This window comes from Thalassophryne amazonica, chromosome 5, assembly GCF_902500255.1.
Source record: "Thalassophryne amazonica chromosome 5, fThaAma1.1, whole genome shotgun sequence".
Taxonomy (NCBI): domain Eukaryota; kingdom Metazoa; phylum Chordata; class Actinopteri; order Batrachoidiformes; family Batrachoididae; genus Thalassophryne; species Thalassophryne amazonica.
In genome coordinates, this window is record NC_047107.1 from 114,518,894 (window position 1) to 114,537,643 (window position 18,750).

An 18,750-nucleotide genomic window follows, 5' to 3' on the forward strand; every position below is an offset into this window, starting at 1 on the left:
ATCTTAGGGACCTCGTAGTACCATATTACCCCATTAGAGCGCTTCGCTCTCAGACTGCAGGCTTACTTGTAGTTCCTAGGGTTTGTAAGAGTAGAATGGGAGGCAGAGCCTTCAGCTTTCAGGCTCCTCTCCTGTGGAACCAGCTCCCAATTCAGATCAGGGAGACAGATACCCTCTCTACTTTTAAGATTAGGCTTAAAACTTTCCTTTTCGCTAAGGCTTATAGTTAGGGCTGGATCAGGTGACCCTGGACCATCCCTTGGTTATGCTGCTTTAGACGTAGATTGTGGGGGGGTTCCCATGATGCACTGTTTCTTTCTCTTTTTGCTCTGTATGCATCACTCTGCATTTAATCATTAGTGATCGATCTCTGCCCCCCTCCACAGCATGTCTTTTTCCTGGTTCTCTCCCTCAGCCCCAACCAGTCCCAGCAGAAGACTGCCCCTCCCTGAGCCTGGTTCTGCTGGAGGTTTCTTCCTGTTAAAAGGGAGTTTTTCCTTCCCACTGTAGCCAAGTGCTTGCTCACAGGGGGTCGTTTTGACCGTTGGGGTTTTTCATAATTATTGTATGGCCTTGCCTTACAATATCAAGCGCCTTGGGGCAACTGTTTGTTGTGATTTGGCGCTATATAAAAAAAAAGTTGATTGATTGATTGATTTTCAAGGTCAATGGTCAAAGTCAGGAAAAATCTTGGAAAATTAAAAAAAAAATCCAGATCTTTAAAGGCCCTGTCACACCTTGACAATTTAGCCTACGTATACCAACCGTTTTAAAAATGCTGTCACACGCTGTCATATGTCTAAGAAATTAATGCAGCTGTCGCTGACCCCGCGCCAGAAAAAAAAATATTAAGGGGGCGATGAGTTTATCACAGGGAGCGGGGTCGCCCCCCCCAAAAAAGTGCGCACCGAAGGGGACATGCCTCTGAGCGTGCGTAATGAATTGGGTGCGCTCCTGGAAAGCTCGTGTATTTAGGCTACACCATTGTAAGAGACTGACTGAGTAAGAGTAAAGAGTGATGACAGTATTTTTTTTAATTATTATTTGAATGTATAGACCCTCGGTCAAGTGATCTCCTGCATACCACACAGAGCCAGAGTTCTGTCGAGATGAGGTGCGCCAACTTTCGACACTCTGAGCTGTGACGTACCTTCGCGTTGTCCAATAGGAACAACGCGTCGGGCCAAAACACGGAAGACTCGTGGCAGAAACCACTGATCTCTACAAAATGGATTGGACCAATCCCATTGGTGCAGAAACCGCTGATCTGTACAAAACATTAATGTGTGACAGGACTGCTCATTTATAGAGCAGTTTTCTGAAGAAAAATCATTGGAAATGTTTTTTTTTGTTGTTGTTGTTGTTTGTTACCTCAAAATTTCTGATTACTGTTAAAAAAGTTTAGAACACTTGTAATTAAAATAGCTAAATAAATCAATAAATGGTTCTTTAGAAACCTTTCTGTAAATTAAAACCACCTGTTATTTCAGATTAGATCATTTCTTGTTTACCATAAGGAACCTTGGACATTTATTTTTAGACAAATAAAATAACATGGAAACTTGTACATTTTTTTAAGTCTGGTAGATTATTTATATCTCATTTCAACCAGAAAAACAAACACTAAATAAATACAAATGTTTATTATAAATGCAACAGGAAATAATTTAACAATGACTGCAGTGTGATTGTAAAGTAGGATTTCTGTGACATAAACATGTTTTTTTTATATATAGTCATTTCAACTTGTAATTTCGTCAAAATATGTAATTGCCTTTAATGTTATCAGGACAGAGTCATTTCTAAAATATGAATTTGAGCGCAATAAGTGGAGCGCTTCTACTTGTGCAAATGTCTTTTGACTTTGATTCGTGGACATTTTTAATGATCAGTTCATTTATTGTTAAAATATAAAATGAAAGCTTTTTTAAAAATAAAATAGTTGCTGTTGAAAGAGCCTTTTATTTAGAAGCAGGTGATGTTATGCTGGATTCTCAGGACCAGATGAAGGTCTCTTCTGCAGCTTTGAACTCTGGTGGTGTTGCTGAAGACACTTTTGTCCTATTTTGAAGAGCAGAGATGTTTTCTTTTGACTGGACTTCATAGTGTTCAGCTCATCAATGGAAGTTTGGTTGTCTGCACAGCAAATGTTCCTGATTGGGACAAATAAAAATATTTCTTTAAATATAAAGAAACACTAAACAGTTTATATATAAAAAACGGGAAAAAAAGGCAAAAAAAACGCCCGAAAAAATAAGTTATTTAAAGTTGAGCTTTTGTGGTGTCTGAAAAAAGCTGTAGCTTTATTTGGTAAAAATAAAGACTGAACCATCTACAAATTAAAGCGTTCACTCAGATCAACTGTGCTAAAAAGCTAAGCTAACATTAGCCGATCAATAAACCTTCACAGCAGTGCAGAAACATCATGTTTTACTTTTATTTTATCCTCACCTCGATAAAGCTGCAGAACTAACCTCCGTTGGGCAAACTGGGACTTTCCGTATATCCAAAAAGTGGGAGATTTCAGACTGAGTGGGTTTGCTCCATCACCCCGGCGGCCTGGATCGCTCTGCCCAGGAATGATGCCTGAAGGCCGGCTTCTTCATGCGGATTGGCTCGCTGTCGCGGTTCGATCGATATCCCACCAAGTCGTCAGTCCTCCCTCGGTCGGCGTCACTCCGAAAAGCAGCTGGAAAAAAGCTTCTCCCAGCAGGGTGATGGGAGAATCGTTCTACTGCTGTTTTTTAAAGGTTTTTTTGTGGTTCAGGCGACGCAAATTCAAGATGGAGATTGCTGAACTTTTTTCAGGTTGTGGAAACAGCCAGAGTGTGATGTGGCCGCAATCTCTGCCCCCTTGCCGCTTCCGAAGCGACGCGTCTGACATCACGATGCGTTGGAAATGCACCGGCCTGGCGTTACGAAGCGTTAAAGCGTCGCACTGAAGCTTGCAGTGTGAAAGGCCCTTGACACTGCTTGAATAAATTGAGCTTGCCCTCTGCCGCACTGACAAGCGCAACCTTCAACCTATCAAATCGCTTGAACACAGACACACGCCATATCCGTTTGTTTTAAAATTAATTACTTTAGTTAATTAATTTGGTTTATTTGTTAAATATGTGATATTATTGAATAACTAATATTTTGCTATATTTTCCAGTATTTCTTTTTCTTTCTTTTTTATTTTTTGATAACTCTAACATCCGAGGGGGTGAGGTTGATGACGTGAGGGGGCGTCGCCCCCAAACGCCCCCTCGTGGCGCCGGGTCCGAGTTGTCGCACATTGACGATTAACCAGCATCTGCCGACAGCCCCGTTTACACCCACTGGTTCGGGTTGATACTGCACCATGTGGTGCGCGTCAGAAACAGAGTAATAAAACATTATTTTATTTTCATTTTTTTATCTTGGTGGACCATTTTCATTATGTACAGAATGCTGATGAGTGGACAGGCTGTGGAAAACGCTGCCATGAATGAATGGAGGTCTGTATAGAGATCAGGCTGCTTCCTGATCAGACCTGATCAGGTCATCACAGACCTGAATAACGAAACGCTGTGATGAATTAAACTTTTAAAGCACCAATCGGCTGTGATCAGGTGTGAGATCAGAATGAAGTGCTGTGTGATCTGTCAGCGTTGTGTTCGCTGACAGCCATGGCACTTTAAATGTTTAAACAGTGCATTAATCAGGCATGATCACCCTGATTGATCAATCAGGTCATCTGATGATCACACCACAGAGACGGCAAGCAAAGTTTAAATTATCACAGCGCTTCCATGTGTTCAGAGCGTGACACTGGCATGAGACACGCACCTGCAGCAGGAAAAACCACAGAGGGACTTGCTTTAAAACGCTGCGTTTCCAGCCACAAACTAAAGGATTTTCCGAGGTCATTTTCAAAAATCAGGAGCTTTATGTGGGTTCATGTCCATCTGTGATGGTGAATTGGACTGAAATGAACCGTCGTTCTGCATAAGGACCGCAGCTTTCAACCAATCAGTGACCAGCATTAATGGACGGATGAGTAAATTACAAGAAACGTCTGCCAACAATCACATAACTTACCTACAACTGATGTCCAGCATGTGCGGAACATGTAAGTCACACGCTGGCACTCGTTGAAAATTTTCAGCATGCCCAAAATTTATTGAGGAGCTCAGTTTATTAGGATGTACATCAGTGAGCTTCAGCATGTTTCAACAAGCTTCAACGTGTGTCAACTTGCTCTTAACTTATAAAAAAAAAACTTACACTTAACTTATTGGACTTATGCCAGTGTTTTTTAATAAGGTCGGCATACACTGGATAAATCGTCAAGGAGTGACAGGGCCATAACATTGAACAAATTTTCAAAAATTCATAATTCCGTCAAAAGAGATCAAACGTCTTTCATAGTTGAGAGCTTTAAGCAGGATGGTATCCTTTATCGACTGACAAAGTTTGATCCAGATCTGATCCAGATGACAGATTTTGTGGTCATTTAAATTTAACTTTGAAAACCCCACTTAAAGTATATTTTTCACTGTATCTTAATCAAACAAGCACCAATCACTCTCATATTTGAAAGTGAAGTGCAGACTGGCACTCACGATCACCGGACAAACTTTGATCTGGATCTGATCCGGACTGTGGATTTTGTGGACATTTGAATTTAATATTGAAAAGCTCGTATGGTGTATATTTTGCATTATATCTTAATCAAAAGTGCCTCAATCACTCTCATGTGTGATAATGAGGTGCAAACTGGCACGCTCAATGAATAGACCAAGTCTGGACATTTGATTTTAACATTGAAAAGCTCTTTTGATCTATACAGTGATGACACAGACAGTGATGGATACAATCCGTGATGGATACAGACCGTGATGGATACAAACAGTGATGGATACAGACAGTGATGACGCAGACAGTGATGATGCAGACAGTGATGGATACAAACAGTGATGGATACAGACAGTGATGATGCAGACAGTGATGGATACAAACAGTGATGGATACAGACAGTGATGACGCAGACAGTGATGGATACAAACAGTGATGGATACAGACAGTGATGACGCAGACAGTGATGGATACAAACAGTGATGGATACAGACAGTGATGATGCAGACAGTGATGGATACAAACAGTGATGGATACAGACAGTGATGATGCAGACAGTGATGGATACAGACAGTGATGGATACAGACAGTGATGGATACAGACAGTGATGACGCAGACAGTGATGGATACAAACAGTGATGATGCAGACAGTGATGGATACAAACAGTGATGGATACAGACAGTCATGAAGCAGACAGTGATGGATACAAACAGTCATGATGCAGACAGTGATGGATACAAACAGTGATGGATACAGACAGTCATGATGCAGACAGTGATGGATACAAACAGTGATGGATACAGACAGTCATGATGCAGACAGTGATGGATACAGACAGTGATGATGCAGACAGTGATGGATACAAACAGTGATGGATACAGACAGTGATGATGCAGACAGTGATGGATACAAACAGTGATGGATACAGACAGTGATGACGCAGACAGTGATGATGCAGACAGTGATGGATACAAACAGTGATGATGCAGACAGTGATGGATACAAACAGTGATGGATACAGACAGTCATGATGCAGACAGTGATGGATACAAACAGTGATGGATACAGACAGTGATGATGCAGACAGTGATGGATACAGACAGTGATGACGCAGACAGTGATGATGCAGACAGTGATGGATACAAACAGTGATGGATACAGACAGTGATGGATACAAACAGTGATGGATACAGACAGTGATGATGCAGACAGTGATGATGCAGACAGTGATGATGCAGACAGTGATGATGCAGACAGTGATGGATACAAACAGTGATGGATACAGACAGTGATGATGCAGACAGTAATGGATACAGACAGTGACGGATACAGACAGTAATGGATACAGACAGTGACGGATACAGACAGTGACGGATGCAGACAGTGATGGATACAAACAGTGATGGACGCAGACCGTGATGACGCAGACAGTGATGGATGCAGACCGTGATGACGCAGACAGTGATGGATGCAGACCGTGATGACGCAGACAGTGATGGATGCAGACCGTGATGACGCAGACAGTGATGGATACAGATCGTGATGGACGCAGACCGTGATGGACGCAGACCGTGATGGATGCAGACCGTGATGGATGCAGACCGTGATGGATGCAGACCGTGATGGATGCAGACTGTGATGACGCAGACAGTGATGGATGCAGACCGTGATGGATACAGACCGTGATGATGCAGACAGTGATGGATACAAACAGTGATGGATACAGACAGTGATGACGCAGACAGTGATGGATACAGACAGTGATGATGCAGACAGTGATGGATACAGACAGTGATGATGCAGACAGTGATGGATACAAACAGTGATGGATACAAACAGTGATGGATACAAACAGTGATGGATACAGACAGTGATGATGCAGACAGTGATGGATACAAACAGTGATGGATACAGACAGTGATGGATACAGACAGTGATGATGCAGACAGTGATGGATACAAACAGTGATGGATACAGACAGTGATGGATACAGACAGTGATGGATACAGACAGTGATGATGCAGACAGTGATGGATACAAACAGTGATGGATACAGACAGTGATGGATACAGACAGTGATGGATACAGACAGTGATGATGCAGACAGTGATGGATACAAACAGTGATGGATACAGACAGTGATGACGCAGACAGTGATGGATACAAACAGTGATGGATACAGACAGTGATGATGCAGACAGTGATGGATACAAACAGTGATGGATACAGACAGTGATGATGCAGACAGTGATGGATACAAACAGTGATGGATACAGACAGTGATGATGCAGACAGTGATGGATACAAACAGTGATGGATACAGACAGTGATGATGCAGACAGTGATGATGCAGACAGTGATGATGCAGACAGTGATGGATACAAACAGTGATGGATACAGACAGTGACGGATACAGACAGTGATGGATGCAAACAGTGATGGATACAAACAGTGATGGATACAAACAGTGATGGACGCAGACCGTGATGACGCAGACAGTGATGGACGCAGACCGTGATGACGCAGACAGTGATGGATGCAGACAGTAATGGATGCAGACAGTAATGGATGCAGACAGTAATGGATGCAGACAGTGATGGATACAGACAGTGATGACGCAGACAGTGATGGATACAAACAGTGATGGATGCAGACAGTGATGATGCAGACAGTGATGGATACAAACAGTGATGGATACAGACAGTGATGACACAGACAGTAATGGATACAGACAGTGACGGATACAGACAGTGATGGATGCAAACAGTGATGGATACAAACAGTGATGGATACAGACAGTGACGGATACAGACAGTGATGGATGCAAACAGTGATGGATACAAACAGTGATGGATACAAACAGTGATGGACGCAGACCGTGATGACGCAGACAGTGATGGACGCAGACCGTGATGACGCAGACAGTGATGGATGCAGACAGTAATGGATGCAGACCGTGATGGATGCAGACAGTGATGATGCAGACAGTGATGGATACAAACAGTGATGGATACAGACAGTGATGACACAGACAGTAATGGATGCAGACCGTGACGGACGCAGACCGTGACGGACGCAGACCGTGACGGACGCAGACCGTGACGGACGCAGACCGTGACGGACGCAGACAGTCTGAACATTAAATATCTTGTCTTTGTGGTGTATTCAATTGAATATAGGTTGAAGATGATTTTCAAATCATTGTATTCTGTTTTTATTTACATTTTACACAATGTCCCAACTTAATTGGAATTGGGGTTGTACAAACATCCCCAGAATTGTTGGAAATTGTTCTTAGTGAAGCTCTAAATCTGTGTTAGAGTGGGTCACAAATAACAAGCTAGTTCTAAATATTGACAAGACAAAAAGTCTTGTTTTTTAACCAAACATGTTGCTGACTGACCCCAAGCTGAGGCTTGCTGTCAAAGATGTAACTGTTAAACAGGTTAGCGAGACCAGACTGCTTGGAGTTGAAATTGACTCCGAACTACCATGGTCCCAACAAATTAGTAGAGTAGTACACAGGATGGGCAGGGGTCTTTCAATCTGAGAAGATGCTCCCACCTCTTACCTACTAATATAGCTGCTGATGTGGTAAAAACTCTTATTCTGTCACAGTTAGATAATTGGTCTTAGATTTGGTCTTGTGCCGCGACAACACACATAAATACCCTACAACTGGTCCTAAACAGAGCCACACGATGTGCACTTCAGTGTCCACTCAGAACTAATGGATGCATAATACACTGCCCTGGCTTAAGGTAAAAGAGAGATGTACAGCCTCATTATTGAACTTGACGAGGAGCATTCTTACAACTAAATCTCCAAATGTACTTTACAAAGAATTATTATTCAGTCAGAATGAACATGATTATGATACCAGACATGCCACAGAGGGCAGATTTATAATACCTAAAGTGGAAACAAATAAAGGAACAAGTGCTGTGATGTATTGAGCAATGTTCGGCTAGAACACTCTGCCAAGGGACATTATTAATGCAACCAGTAAACATCAGTTTAAAGTCCTTTTGAAAAGGCATCTTCTTACAATTTAACATTTGGGTTTATTGACCATTCTATGAAACAAAATTATTTTTAGTCAATCATTTGACAAGAATGAATTAATTGTAAGTAACCATATTGAGCCAAACGTTTCTCTATAAACTAGGTTCTGTCAATGTGTGTGCAAGTGTAGGTGTGTGTGTGTGTGTGTGGGGGGGGCGAAGGGTGCCTCTGTTTATATTATTTATATATGTACAGTATAGTGGTGTGGTGTTGTGAAGGCTGGTGGAAATACTGTTCTGTGAGCACCATGTTGGGTTGACTGCAGGAAGAGTAGCTGTACTTGCTACAGCTAATGGAGATCAATTAAATATCAAATATCAAATAAGACAGACAGAGATTTGGGAGGCTTTAAATGGTGACTTCTGGATTTCTGTGACTCTTTATGTGAACTTGATACCTTCAGTGCTACTTGGAGCTTGGCAGTTCTCTTAGAGTTCCCAATGGCCTGGTAAACAGTTCCTTGGATCTCCACGGACATGGTGAAGACTGGCGCATGGACCGGGCCAGACTGGGACAGGAGGCGATACTGAAGGCCTGGCTGTATCTGGTTCAGACGCATTAGAGCATTCATGGGGTGGTTGGGGTCCATCATCCTCCAGTCCAATACTACAAGACAAAAGACAGTGAAGAAATGACCTGAAAAAACCTGATCTGCATCATATCTCTATAAAAAAAAACTGTGCTATTAAAAAACACTTGAATCTGTAGGCTTTATATTTCTTCAGTTCTTTCTTTGTTTAAAATGTTACAAGTTAACAGTCAGAGTTCATGAGCAAAACAGTTCAGTGCACTGTGATAGACTACCAATATGTTACCTCAGTTCGATTGCTGGTCTATTTTTATTATAACTAAGGGATCACTTTGGGGCTGCAAAATGCCTGTAAAATTAAAGGTCCAACAAAGAACTATAGAGACAGAAGAAAAATCCAAAAAACACAAAAATAAGTTACAACCACTATTATAAGGATATGCAAAAAGAAATATTATACGAGATTATTAGAACATAATAAATATAACACAATGCTAAAATCCCCTCGGCCATGAGCATTGTGTTCTTTATAATTTACAATTGTTTAATTAATTATTAAGATCCTATTGTCTTATGTACAAATTGTACATGTTCAAATCAAATCATCCTTGTTTTCATATTGTGCAAATGAAGGAATATTTGTAGATCACCCTCTGTGCATTTGCAGTTATTAATGAGACAAATGGAACTCCATAGGAAGTTCGTGTTGAGTAAGCGAAAGTTAGTGTGCAAGATAACGTCTGCAAAATGTTTCTTAAATGACTTCAGAGGTGTTATCAGGTTCCAAAAACATCTTCAGTTCTAGAAGTTTTATTTCTCACTAGCTTTTACACCAGGAAGTGATGTCACCATGCTAACCTCAGCAAAATTTCTTGTAAATACACTCAACAGGCACACCTGTGCACTAATCATGGTGTCTAATCAGCATCTTGATATGGCACACCTGTGAGGTGGGATGGATTATCTCAGCAAAGGAGAAGTGCTCACTATCACAGATTTAGACTGGTTTGTGAACAATATTTGAGAGAAATGGTGATATTGTGTATGTGGAAAAAGTTTTAGATCTTTGAGTTCATCTCATACAAAATGGGAGCAAAACCAAAAGTGTTGCATTTATATTTTTGTTGAGTGTAAGATCAGAGTTGTTATTAGGTTCCAAAAACACAGTTTTCAGTTTTAGATGTGTTTATTTATCACTAACTTATACATAATATATGAGAAACATATATAAACACACAAAATGAAGCGTTTTTAAAGAGACCAGCGACTGACGTCATGGTGCAGCTCTACTCTGATTGGCTGTCACCCGCATCACTCAAAAATGAAACATAATGTGACTTTTTAACCTCTTAAAATACCTCTTAAAATTGGTCAAGGTTAGCTATCTTTGTACTTGTCCAAGGTCTGTGTCCCAAGAATGTTCCCGGCAGTAATAGGACTAGACTTATGCTGAGCACAAACAGCCGGAGGGACAGATGGACAGACACACGGACAAAAAGCCTTCACAATACCCGACAGCCATATTTGATGGCCTCGGGTAAAAACAATATCAAATGTATTTTGAATGTGTCATATAGTATCATGAGAAACAGATCAATTCACATAAGTTATGCAGACTATTTTATTGATAATGATGGGGCTCTAAATAATATGAAGGATGTAGTTAATGGTTTTAATAAATACTATGTAAATATTGGACTTCAATTGGCAGAAAAAATTGTCAAACCAGATGCAATCGAAGAAGGGGCAGGGCAAGACAACTTGGACAGAAATCTCAGTCACACAGCTATGTGTATTTCAGTTTGTGGGGTGGATTTGTGGAATTGCTTGGATGAAGAATTACAGAGAGGCACTAATATAGAGCACTTTTAAAAATTTAAAGAAGGAACTCAACTCAACCTTTATTTCAAAAGCACGTTTAAAATGAAAGCAGTCGACCGAAGTGCTGTACATAAATAAAAAATAGGCACCAAGTTACCCCAATCGTAAATAAATTAAAAGTAACAATAAAATTGCAACAGGCAATAAAACAAATAAAAGACAAAGTAAAATAAAGAGAAAAAGTAGTCGGAAATAATTAAATTAAATTTATTTCATTTACATAGCACCAAATCATAACAAAGCTGCCTCGAGGTGCATCGCATAAGTAAGGTCTAACCTTCCAACCCCCAAGGAACACATTAAGAATGTATGAAGATGAGCAGGATTCACAATGAGAGACAGGATTATCTATATCATAATAACCAAGTGGCCTCTGTGTGTGTGTGTGCATATGGCTTCAATCACGCAGAAACCAGGGAGAGCTGACATTTGCTATGCCGTTTGGTATGCTTATGTATTTTGGGTCAAGGATGTACGCTACAAAAAAGGAAAGTTGATGGGACTAATATTTTTGGAGAAATTACCAATTTTATCTAACCAGTAAACAATTGACACTGTGCTGCAAGGCACCATGGGAGTTCAGAGTTTTGGGGATTTAAATGTTATTGTGGCTCATGTTAGTTTAACAGTGTTGTAAGTGTAATTGATTTATTGTGTTTTGTAGTTCAATTGGCTTAGTCAGTTTAGTTAGGTCTCATGTTGCCGATACCATGACTGAAAAGTGTATTGCATTTGATGTCTACAGCCCACTGTCCCTCTTTCTCCCTGTCTAAAAATAGAAGCACCTGTTTGTGGCAGAATGCAGAAGACAAAAAGCTCTCTGTGCGTGCATGCAACTTCGATCACAGACAAACTGTAGACATCTGACATTTGCCGTTTGGTATGCTTATGTATTTTGGGTCAAGGATGAACGCTGCCAAAACAGAACATTAAAAGGACTAATATTTTTGGAGAAGCTATGGATATTAACCAATAACACTGAACAATGGACGTTGCTAACTACATTCCGGATCCACATGCCATTCCAGCAGGGAGCAGTAAATATTAAAAGCGTGAGTGCGTATGTGTATACATGCATATTTTATTTAGTAAGTTCAATGTAAGTACATACTATAATTGTAAATACATTAAAAATACATGGATGACACAAGAAAGTTAAAACACTTATTCCATTGTAGTCCATTTAAAACTCAAATGACAAAATATAAGTAATAATAGTGTGTATATGATAACAAGAACCTAAACAATTGAAAAATATATTAATACAGTAAATTAACATTAAAAAATTAAATAATTAAAAGGAAATAAAAGGGTTGAGTTCCTCTTCTCAATACTGTTGAGGTCTAAGGTTCTAAAAACTCTGTATTCACACACCATTCCAACTCATTATTCAAGCTTTGCTTAATTTATTACCACCCTTGAAAAATGTCAGGTACCTATTTTATAAACACTACCCAATCTAGAGCCCATGGATCCCCACGGGCAACACGCTAGTGTCTATATAAATCTTTTTGATTGTTTATGTAATTCTTTGATTTGTTTAAATATTATGTATTTTTGTTTATTCATTTATCTTTTTAGCACTGGGTGGGTATTGGACTGTAAATATCTTGGAATTATGTGGCAATGCAATTAAGTTGTCAATTATTTTAATATAGGAGAAGGGGGTGGGTGTATAAGTGTTTTATTTCTTCCTACGCCTTTTCGAGCATTGCTTCTTATTTGACATATTTTTCTTGTTGATTATTATTATTATTATGTCTTTGTTTGAAATAAATTTGATTGATCAATTCATTCATTATATATGCATAACCTTTGATTGACACTACCCCATCCATATGAAAAAGTTTTGCAGAATGCTTTACCCTTAAAATGCAAGTGCTTGAACACAGACTTGGTCTACCATCATTTTCCACCAGCAAATAAAGATTAAATCCATGTTGCCAACAATTGTCCAAGGGACAACATCAATTATGTTCCAGCTATGGTGCTGAAAGAGATTTTTAATGCTGTCCGGTTGAGTCTCGTCTCTTTAATCAACACATGGTGTTTGTGTTTTGACAATGTGCAGATTTTTTCAAACATTTAATTACATTGTCTGTTTACCTCACCCATGATCAGCCAAAAGAAGCGGATTACTCTAGCTATGTGACTGGTACAATAAAAATCATCAGCCAGTTAGTTTCTGCTCACTAACACAGTGTTTATAATCTGGGAGATTTGGTAAAAACTGAGTGTTGATATCACATATAGATTGCAGAAAGTTTCAAAAGCCATCTCATCAGCTCAGCTCCCAGACTCCAAGCCGGTTGATGGATTTCACATGACACTGCCATTGTGTGACACTGAGGACACACTCGGGATCAGTGGCACTTCACACCTACAGAGTGCAATGAGATGAAGACAGCTCAGAGTCTCTGAGCAACAGCAAAATGAAAAAGAAATGTTGACATTTGTGACAACCCCTGTAACAAAACTGCTGACTGTCTCTATACAACAAAAAGTATTTCATGTTCAGTTTTTAAAAGTGTGCATACAAGCTATGAAAACCTTCCCTACTGTCACTGTAAACATTCTTAAACAACAAACAGGTTACATATATTACAAGAAGACCAATCAGCTGTATCAGTTATAAGTATATGATCATTGTATGATCATTTAATTTTTCACTACAATTTGCACCAACTTTGTCATACATATAGAGGTGTGTTCCGGAATTTGCCATAAGGAAATCATGGGGGTCAATGATCGTGTCTGTTTGTTGGCTTCTTCCACCGAGGTCCTTTTGATGATTTTTTATTTTAATCAAACTTGGTATGTGAGTAAAGACTGACCCCAAGATTACACTGAAATAATTAGTTTTGGCATAAAAGGTTTATGTTTAAGGCATGTGCATATATATATATATATATATATATATATATATATATATATATATATATATATATATATATACACACATACACACACACATACGGCAGTGCCCAGCCGTGTCCGAGGCTCGTTGCAGCCTGTCGGAGGTGCCCAGCCAGGTACGAAGCTATTCGTGGACGCCAGAGGTGTCCAGCTAAGCCCGCGGCTCGTCGCGGCCTGAGGGAGGTGTCCAGCCAAGCCCAAGGTTCGTCGAGGCCCATCGAAGGCTAAGCTATACTAGTTTAGCCTTGATAAGCTAGCTTTCGGAAGTATGGGAACAGCAGTAGTGTGATTTGTCTTTAATCAAGACCTACTGCATCCCGTAAGCAACATGGCCGTTTAAAAAAAAAATCTTCAAAAAGACATGGATGAATTAAAGGAGTCCATGAACATGTTATCTGCAGAAATGGCTTCTTTGATAAAACAGAACCACATCATCAACAGCTAAAGCGACAAAATACTGAATATGAACAGAAAATTTTATATCTGGAAAATCGGGTGTCCGACTTGGAGTAGTATTCAAGAATGAACAATGTCATCATCTCTGGATTAAAAATCAAACCATTTTCATAAGCGGTAATGGGAGTTACTGCTGAGGACAGCGGTCATGAGGAAACCACGGAGGAACAGGTGACTGCATTCCTCCATAGTAAACATTGACATTAACAACGAATATCGAAGTATGTCACACTTTGCCGACCCGTGACAAGTCATCCACTCCAGTAATCATCGTTCATTTTGCAAATAGAAGACACAAGGCTGAACTACTCAAACAGGGAAGGAAGTTGAAAGGCACAAACGTATATATCAACTCAAAGGATTCAAAAGGATTCAAAAGAATTTTATTGTCATATGCACAAAAGAACATGTTCCCTGCACAATGAAATGTGTCTACTGCATTTAACCCATCCTAATTACCAGTTAGGAGCAGAAGTCGCCATTAGGCGCCCGGGGACCAGCTCCAGATGTATATCCCTGCCTTGGTCAACAGCAGGGCTGAGCAAACCAAGACCGACCCATAACAAACGACACACACATAACACACAACACACATAGGCCGGCCCGGTACATAAACACATATAAAAAGCACACACAAGGGAAGAAAGAGAAAAAACCCTCATAGCCGCTGCGTTACACAGCAGCAATGAGGAAAAAAAAAACACCATCAGCACAGAAAAACAATAATCACACAGACAAACAAAGACGCAGGACGACAACCGAGATTTGAAGGTCCAGTTTATCAGAACACTCCGGAGGCAGCCTATTAGGCGCCGTCAACGGCCTTGTCCGACAATCCTGGAAGGGGGAGGGGCTCAGCCCTGAGCAGTCCACTGTCCACAGTCAACGTCAGAGCTGGAGAAGCTGAGGGGAGGGGGATGACCAGGGAGCGAGGCTTAAGTGTTGATCTTCTTGAGGAGGTTTTTTATCACAGCGGCCTTGAAGTGCAGCTGTGTTTGGGGAAGCCAAATGAATATCCAGATTAGCAGACGCCTGAAAGATTCCACAGTTCTGAGAACAGAGTGGCTCTCAATACATCTGAATGTAGGATGTGGTCTTTACTGACGGTCAAAGCGGGTTTCCAGAGCTGCAATCCTGCCAGAGATGTTTTCCAGCGTGCGGTTAACACCCGCCGACTGCACAGCCACTGCCTTCCCAATCGAATCAATCATGTAGGGCAGCCTGGACGGCCCAATTAATGCTGCTTCCACTTTCTTAATTTTCCGGTAAACCAGTGCCATGCCCGCTCCACACAGCAGAAAGCCGGTCACCACCAAGCCAAATATATACACATCTTCGACGTCGTCCACAGAAAGCGTGTAAAGGCACATGACCTGCCATCTCCTCCACAAGTCCATCACGTAACCCATCACATGCGTCCCGGCAGGACAGGTCGGGTCCTCCGCCCCTGAATGTCTTGTGGAAAAAATAGAGTGTCAATTGCGTTCAGAGACCACTTTAACAGATCCATTTTTGTCGTTTTCCAGAAGAGCAGAGCTGCAGCCTCACAGACAACACGCCACAGAAGCAGGAAAGATAAGGAGGGAGGGAGAAGAGAAAAATGCGTCCGTCTCGGCCGAGTGCAAGCTGGCAAAAAAAAAGAACATCTTACTAAAAATAACCTGGACATCACCAGGATAGCAAGGCTGCTTAAAAAGCAGGGCAAACTAAATTCAGTCTGGGTCACAAACTGTAAGGTTTTTATCAAACAGAAGGATGCACCTGACAATGCCAGAGGACTGTGGATTAAGAACATGAGTCAGTTGGAACGCTTTGAATAAGGATGTTTCTTCATTTGCTGAGGGACTAATTTTGAGAGACACTACACCATGCTATATTTGCTATACTGCTTTTCTCAGACTGTGGATTAAGTTTCATTTAATATGACAACCGAGTTATCACAACTTACTCTTACACAGGAGTTCAACTTAAAAATTTTTGAAGACACTGAATATAGATTTCATAATATGGAAAGTAATATTGATCCTGATTGTTTTTTTCTTGAAAATATTACTCATCACTGTAAATACTTTACTGGAGAACAATTGATCTTTGACAAATGGGATTTTCCCCATAATATATTTTAATAGTAGAAGTCTTCTCATGAACTTTTCAAAAATTCAGGACTGCTTACAAATATCCAATAAACACTTTTCTATTATTGCAATTACTGAGACTTGGTTGAGAGAGGAGCTGGTTGACTCTGTCCAGCTTGAGGGATATGACGTTTTTGCCACAAATAGGATGAAAAAACAGGGCGGTGGTGTAACACTTTATGTATGTTCAAATTATCAAAGTGAAATTATACAAAATGTCATTTTCTTTGGAAAATATTATAGAATGTGTGACAGTGGAAATTGAATGTGAAAAATCAAAAAACATAATTATAAGCTGTGTTTATAGAACTCTGGGGTCAAATATAGATATTTTTGTGGATAAACTGAAATGTACAACACAATTAATAATACTGCCGTTTGTTCTGCTGTGTACAGATATTTTAGTTTACTGATTAATCTATATCATCTCAAGTGTCTTTCTTATCTTTTTTTTTTTCTTTTTTGGTCTTTGTTGTTATGGGGGTACATATGTGTATATAGCAACTGGGGGGGAGCGGTGGGGGGGTTATAAGCTTTTGCTTCAGCCTAGATCCTTTCAGCCACACAAAACTAGGAAATTGTTCATGAGTTTTTGTTTTCTGAGATTCTTTTGTTATGTATTTGTGTGTGCGCACATGCCAAATATATATATATATATATATATATATATATATGCATGCACTAACAGTCAGGTTCACAATGTATTTTCATCCATTTTTTTTTGACAGATTAGTAAATATAGGGTGTCCCAAAAAAATATACAACATTTAAAACACTCGGTTTGACCCTTAAATGCTACAAACTTAATCAGTTATGTTTCTTTTTTACTTGCAGAGACCCTGAAGTTCATGTTGATGCCAAGCAAGACTCAGGAAAATGCCAAGATTAACCATACTACAGTGAACAAAAATTATTGAGTTTTGGCACCAGACCAAGAGTGTCAAACAGGTGCAGTGACTTTATGGTAGACTGACAAAATGCAGGGCCAATATTAACACTGGTATGAAAAACTTCAACCTTTCAGCTTTCTATCCAGTCATAAATTTATTTCCTAGACATATGCTTTGACCATTTTCTTTGCTGATAAAATGTTGCATATTTTTTTGAGACACCCGATATACACATTGTTTGAAAGGTTATACTATGGGGACTTTGCATGTCAATGTTTGCAGATGTATCAGCAGAGGTCATTGCAGCGCCACCATAAAACATGCACATTTGTCGTATTTCTGTGCTCTACATACACCTAAGTCCTTAAAGTCTCAGGTGCCCACTAATGATTGGCTGAACACACCCATCCAATCAGTGTCCAGTGACCCTGTTCTCAATGATGCCTTCGTATTATGACCTTTGAGCATGTCAAGCAAATTTAATGTGTTACTCAACTGCCCGGCACAAACCTTTTCATATTGTCTGTGCTGTATGAGTCACAAAATGACAATGTGGATAAATTAAATATTTGAAAACCAAAATTCTAAGACAGCTGGAAGAGAAGAAGGAAGCGAGGAGTAGGGGTTAGTGCACACAATGTATATGTGGTGTGAACATGCAGAGCACGCGCTCCCGTGCACAAACGCTCAAATCCATGTTGTGTATTGGGAGGTGGTGAGATAACTGTGTGGCAGGCAGCTTGGAGGATTAATCCTTCCCTATCTGACTCCCTGTCACCTCCTTTGAACTGGAAGTGGATGAGAATTCCTCCGGATGATCGTCCCAGTGAAGGCTGATTTAATTACTGTAACACCAACTGACAGGAGAGAGATGGCAGAAGAGGGAAAGAGATAGCAGCTGTGAGAAAAAGACAGAGGAATAGAGCACCTCAGCACTCAGTTAGGTCATTGTTTAGTTTTACTTTCTCTGAGAAGATCACATCCAAATGAATGAAGCCATTTTTTATGTTCTGCACTGAAATGTAATTAAAGATGTTATCGTCTTCAATATACTCATTTCATAATCTTTTCTTGCCCTCCCCTCATCATTTTTGCAACTCAGATGAAGTCTCAATGCAGTATGGAGCCCTCAATAGGAGGACTTGCATTGAGGGATTTTTATTATATTTTATGAAGACACCTCAAGCAGACCAGAGTCAGTGGGGTGACAGTCTACTTTGGCCACAATAACACAGAAAGTAAATAAAATGAAGTGAGACTGTGAAAGGAACAGT

At 40.2% G+C, this 18,750-nt stretch overlaps 1 protein-coding gene across 1 annotated transcript in view; it reads right to left on the reverse strand.

Annotated features, from left to right (window-relative positions):
• Positions 1-18,750, reverse strand: part of LOC117511146 (spermatid perinuclear RNA-binding protein-like) — a 196,080-nt gene that overhangs the window by 24,163 nt on the left and 153,167 nt on the right. The window contains exon 12 of the mRNA XM_034171126.1: positions 9,067-9,275. Coding sequence (XP_034027017.1) covers positions 9,067-9,275 — 209 coding nt within the window. The remainder of the gene's footprint in view (positions 1-9,066; positions 9,276-18,750) is intronic.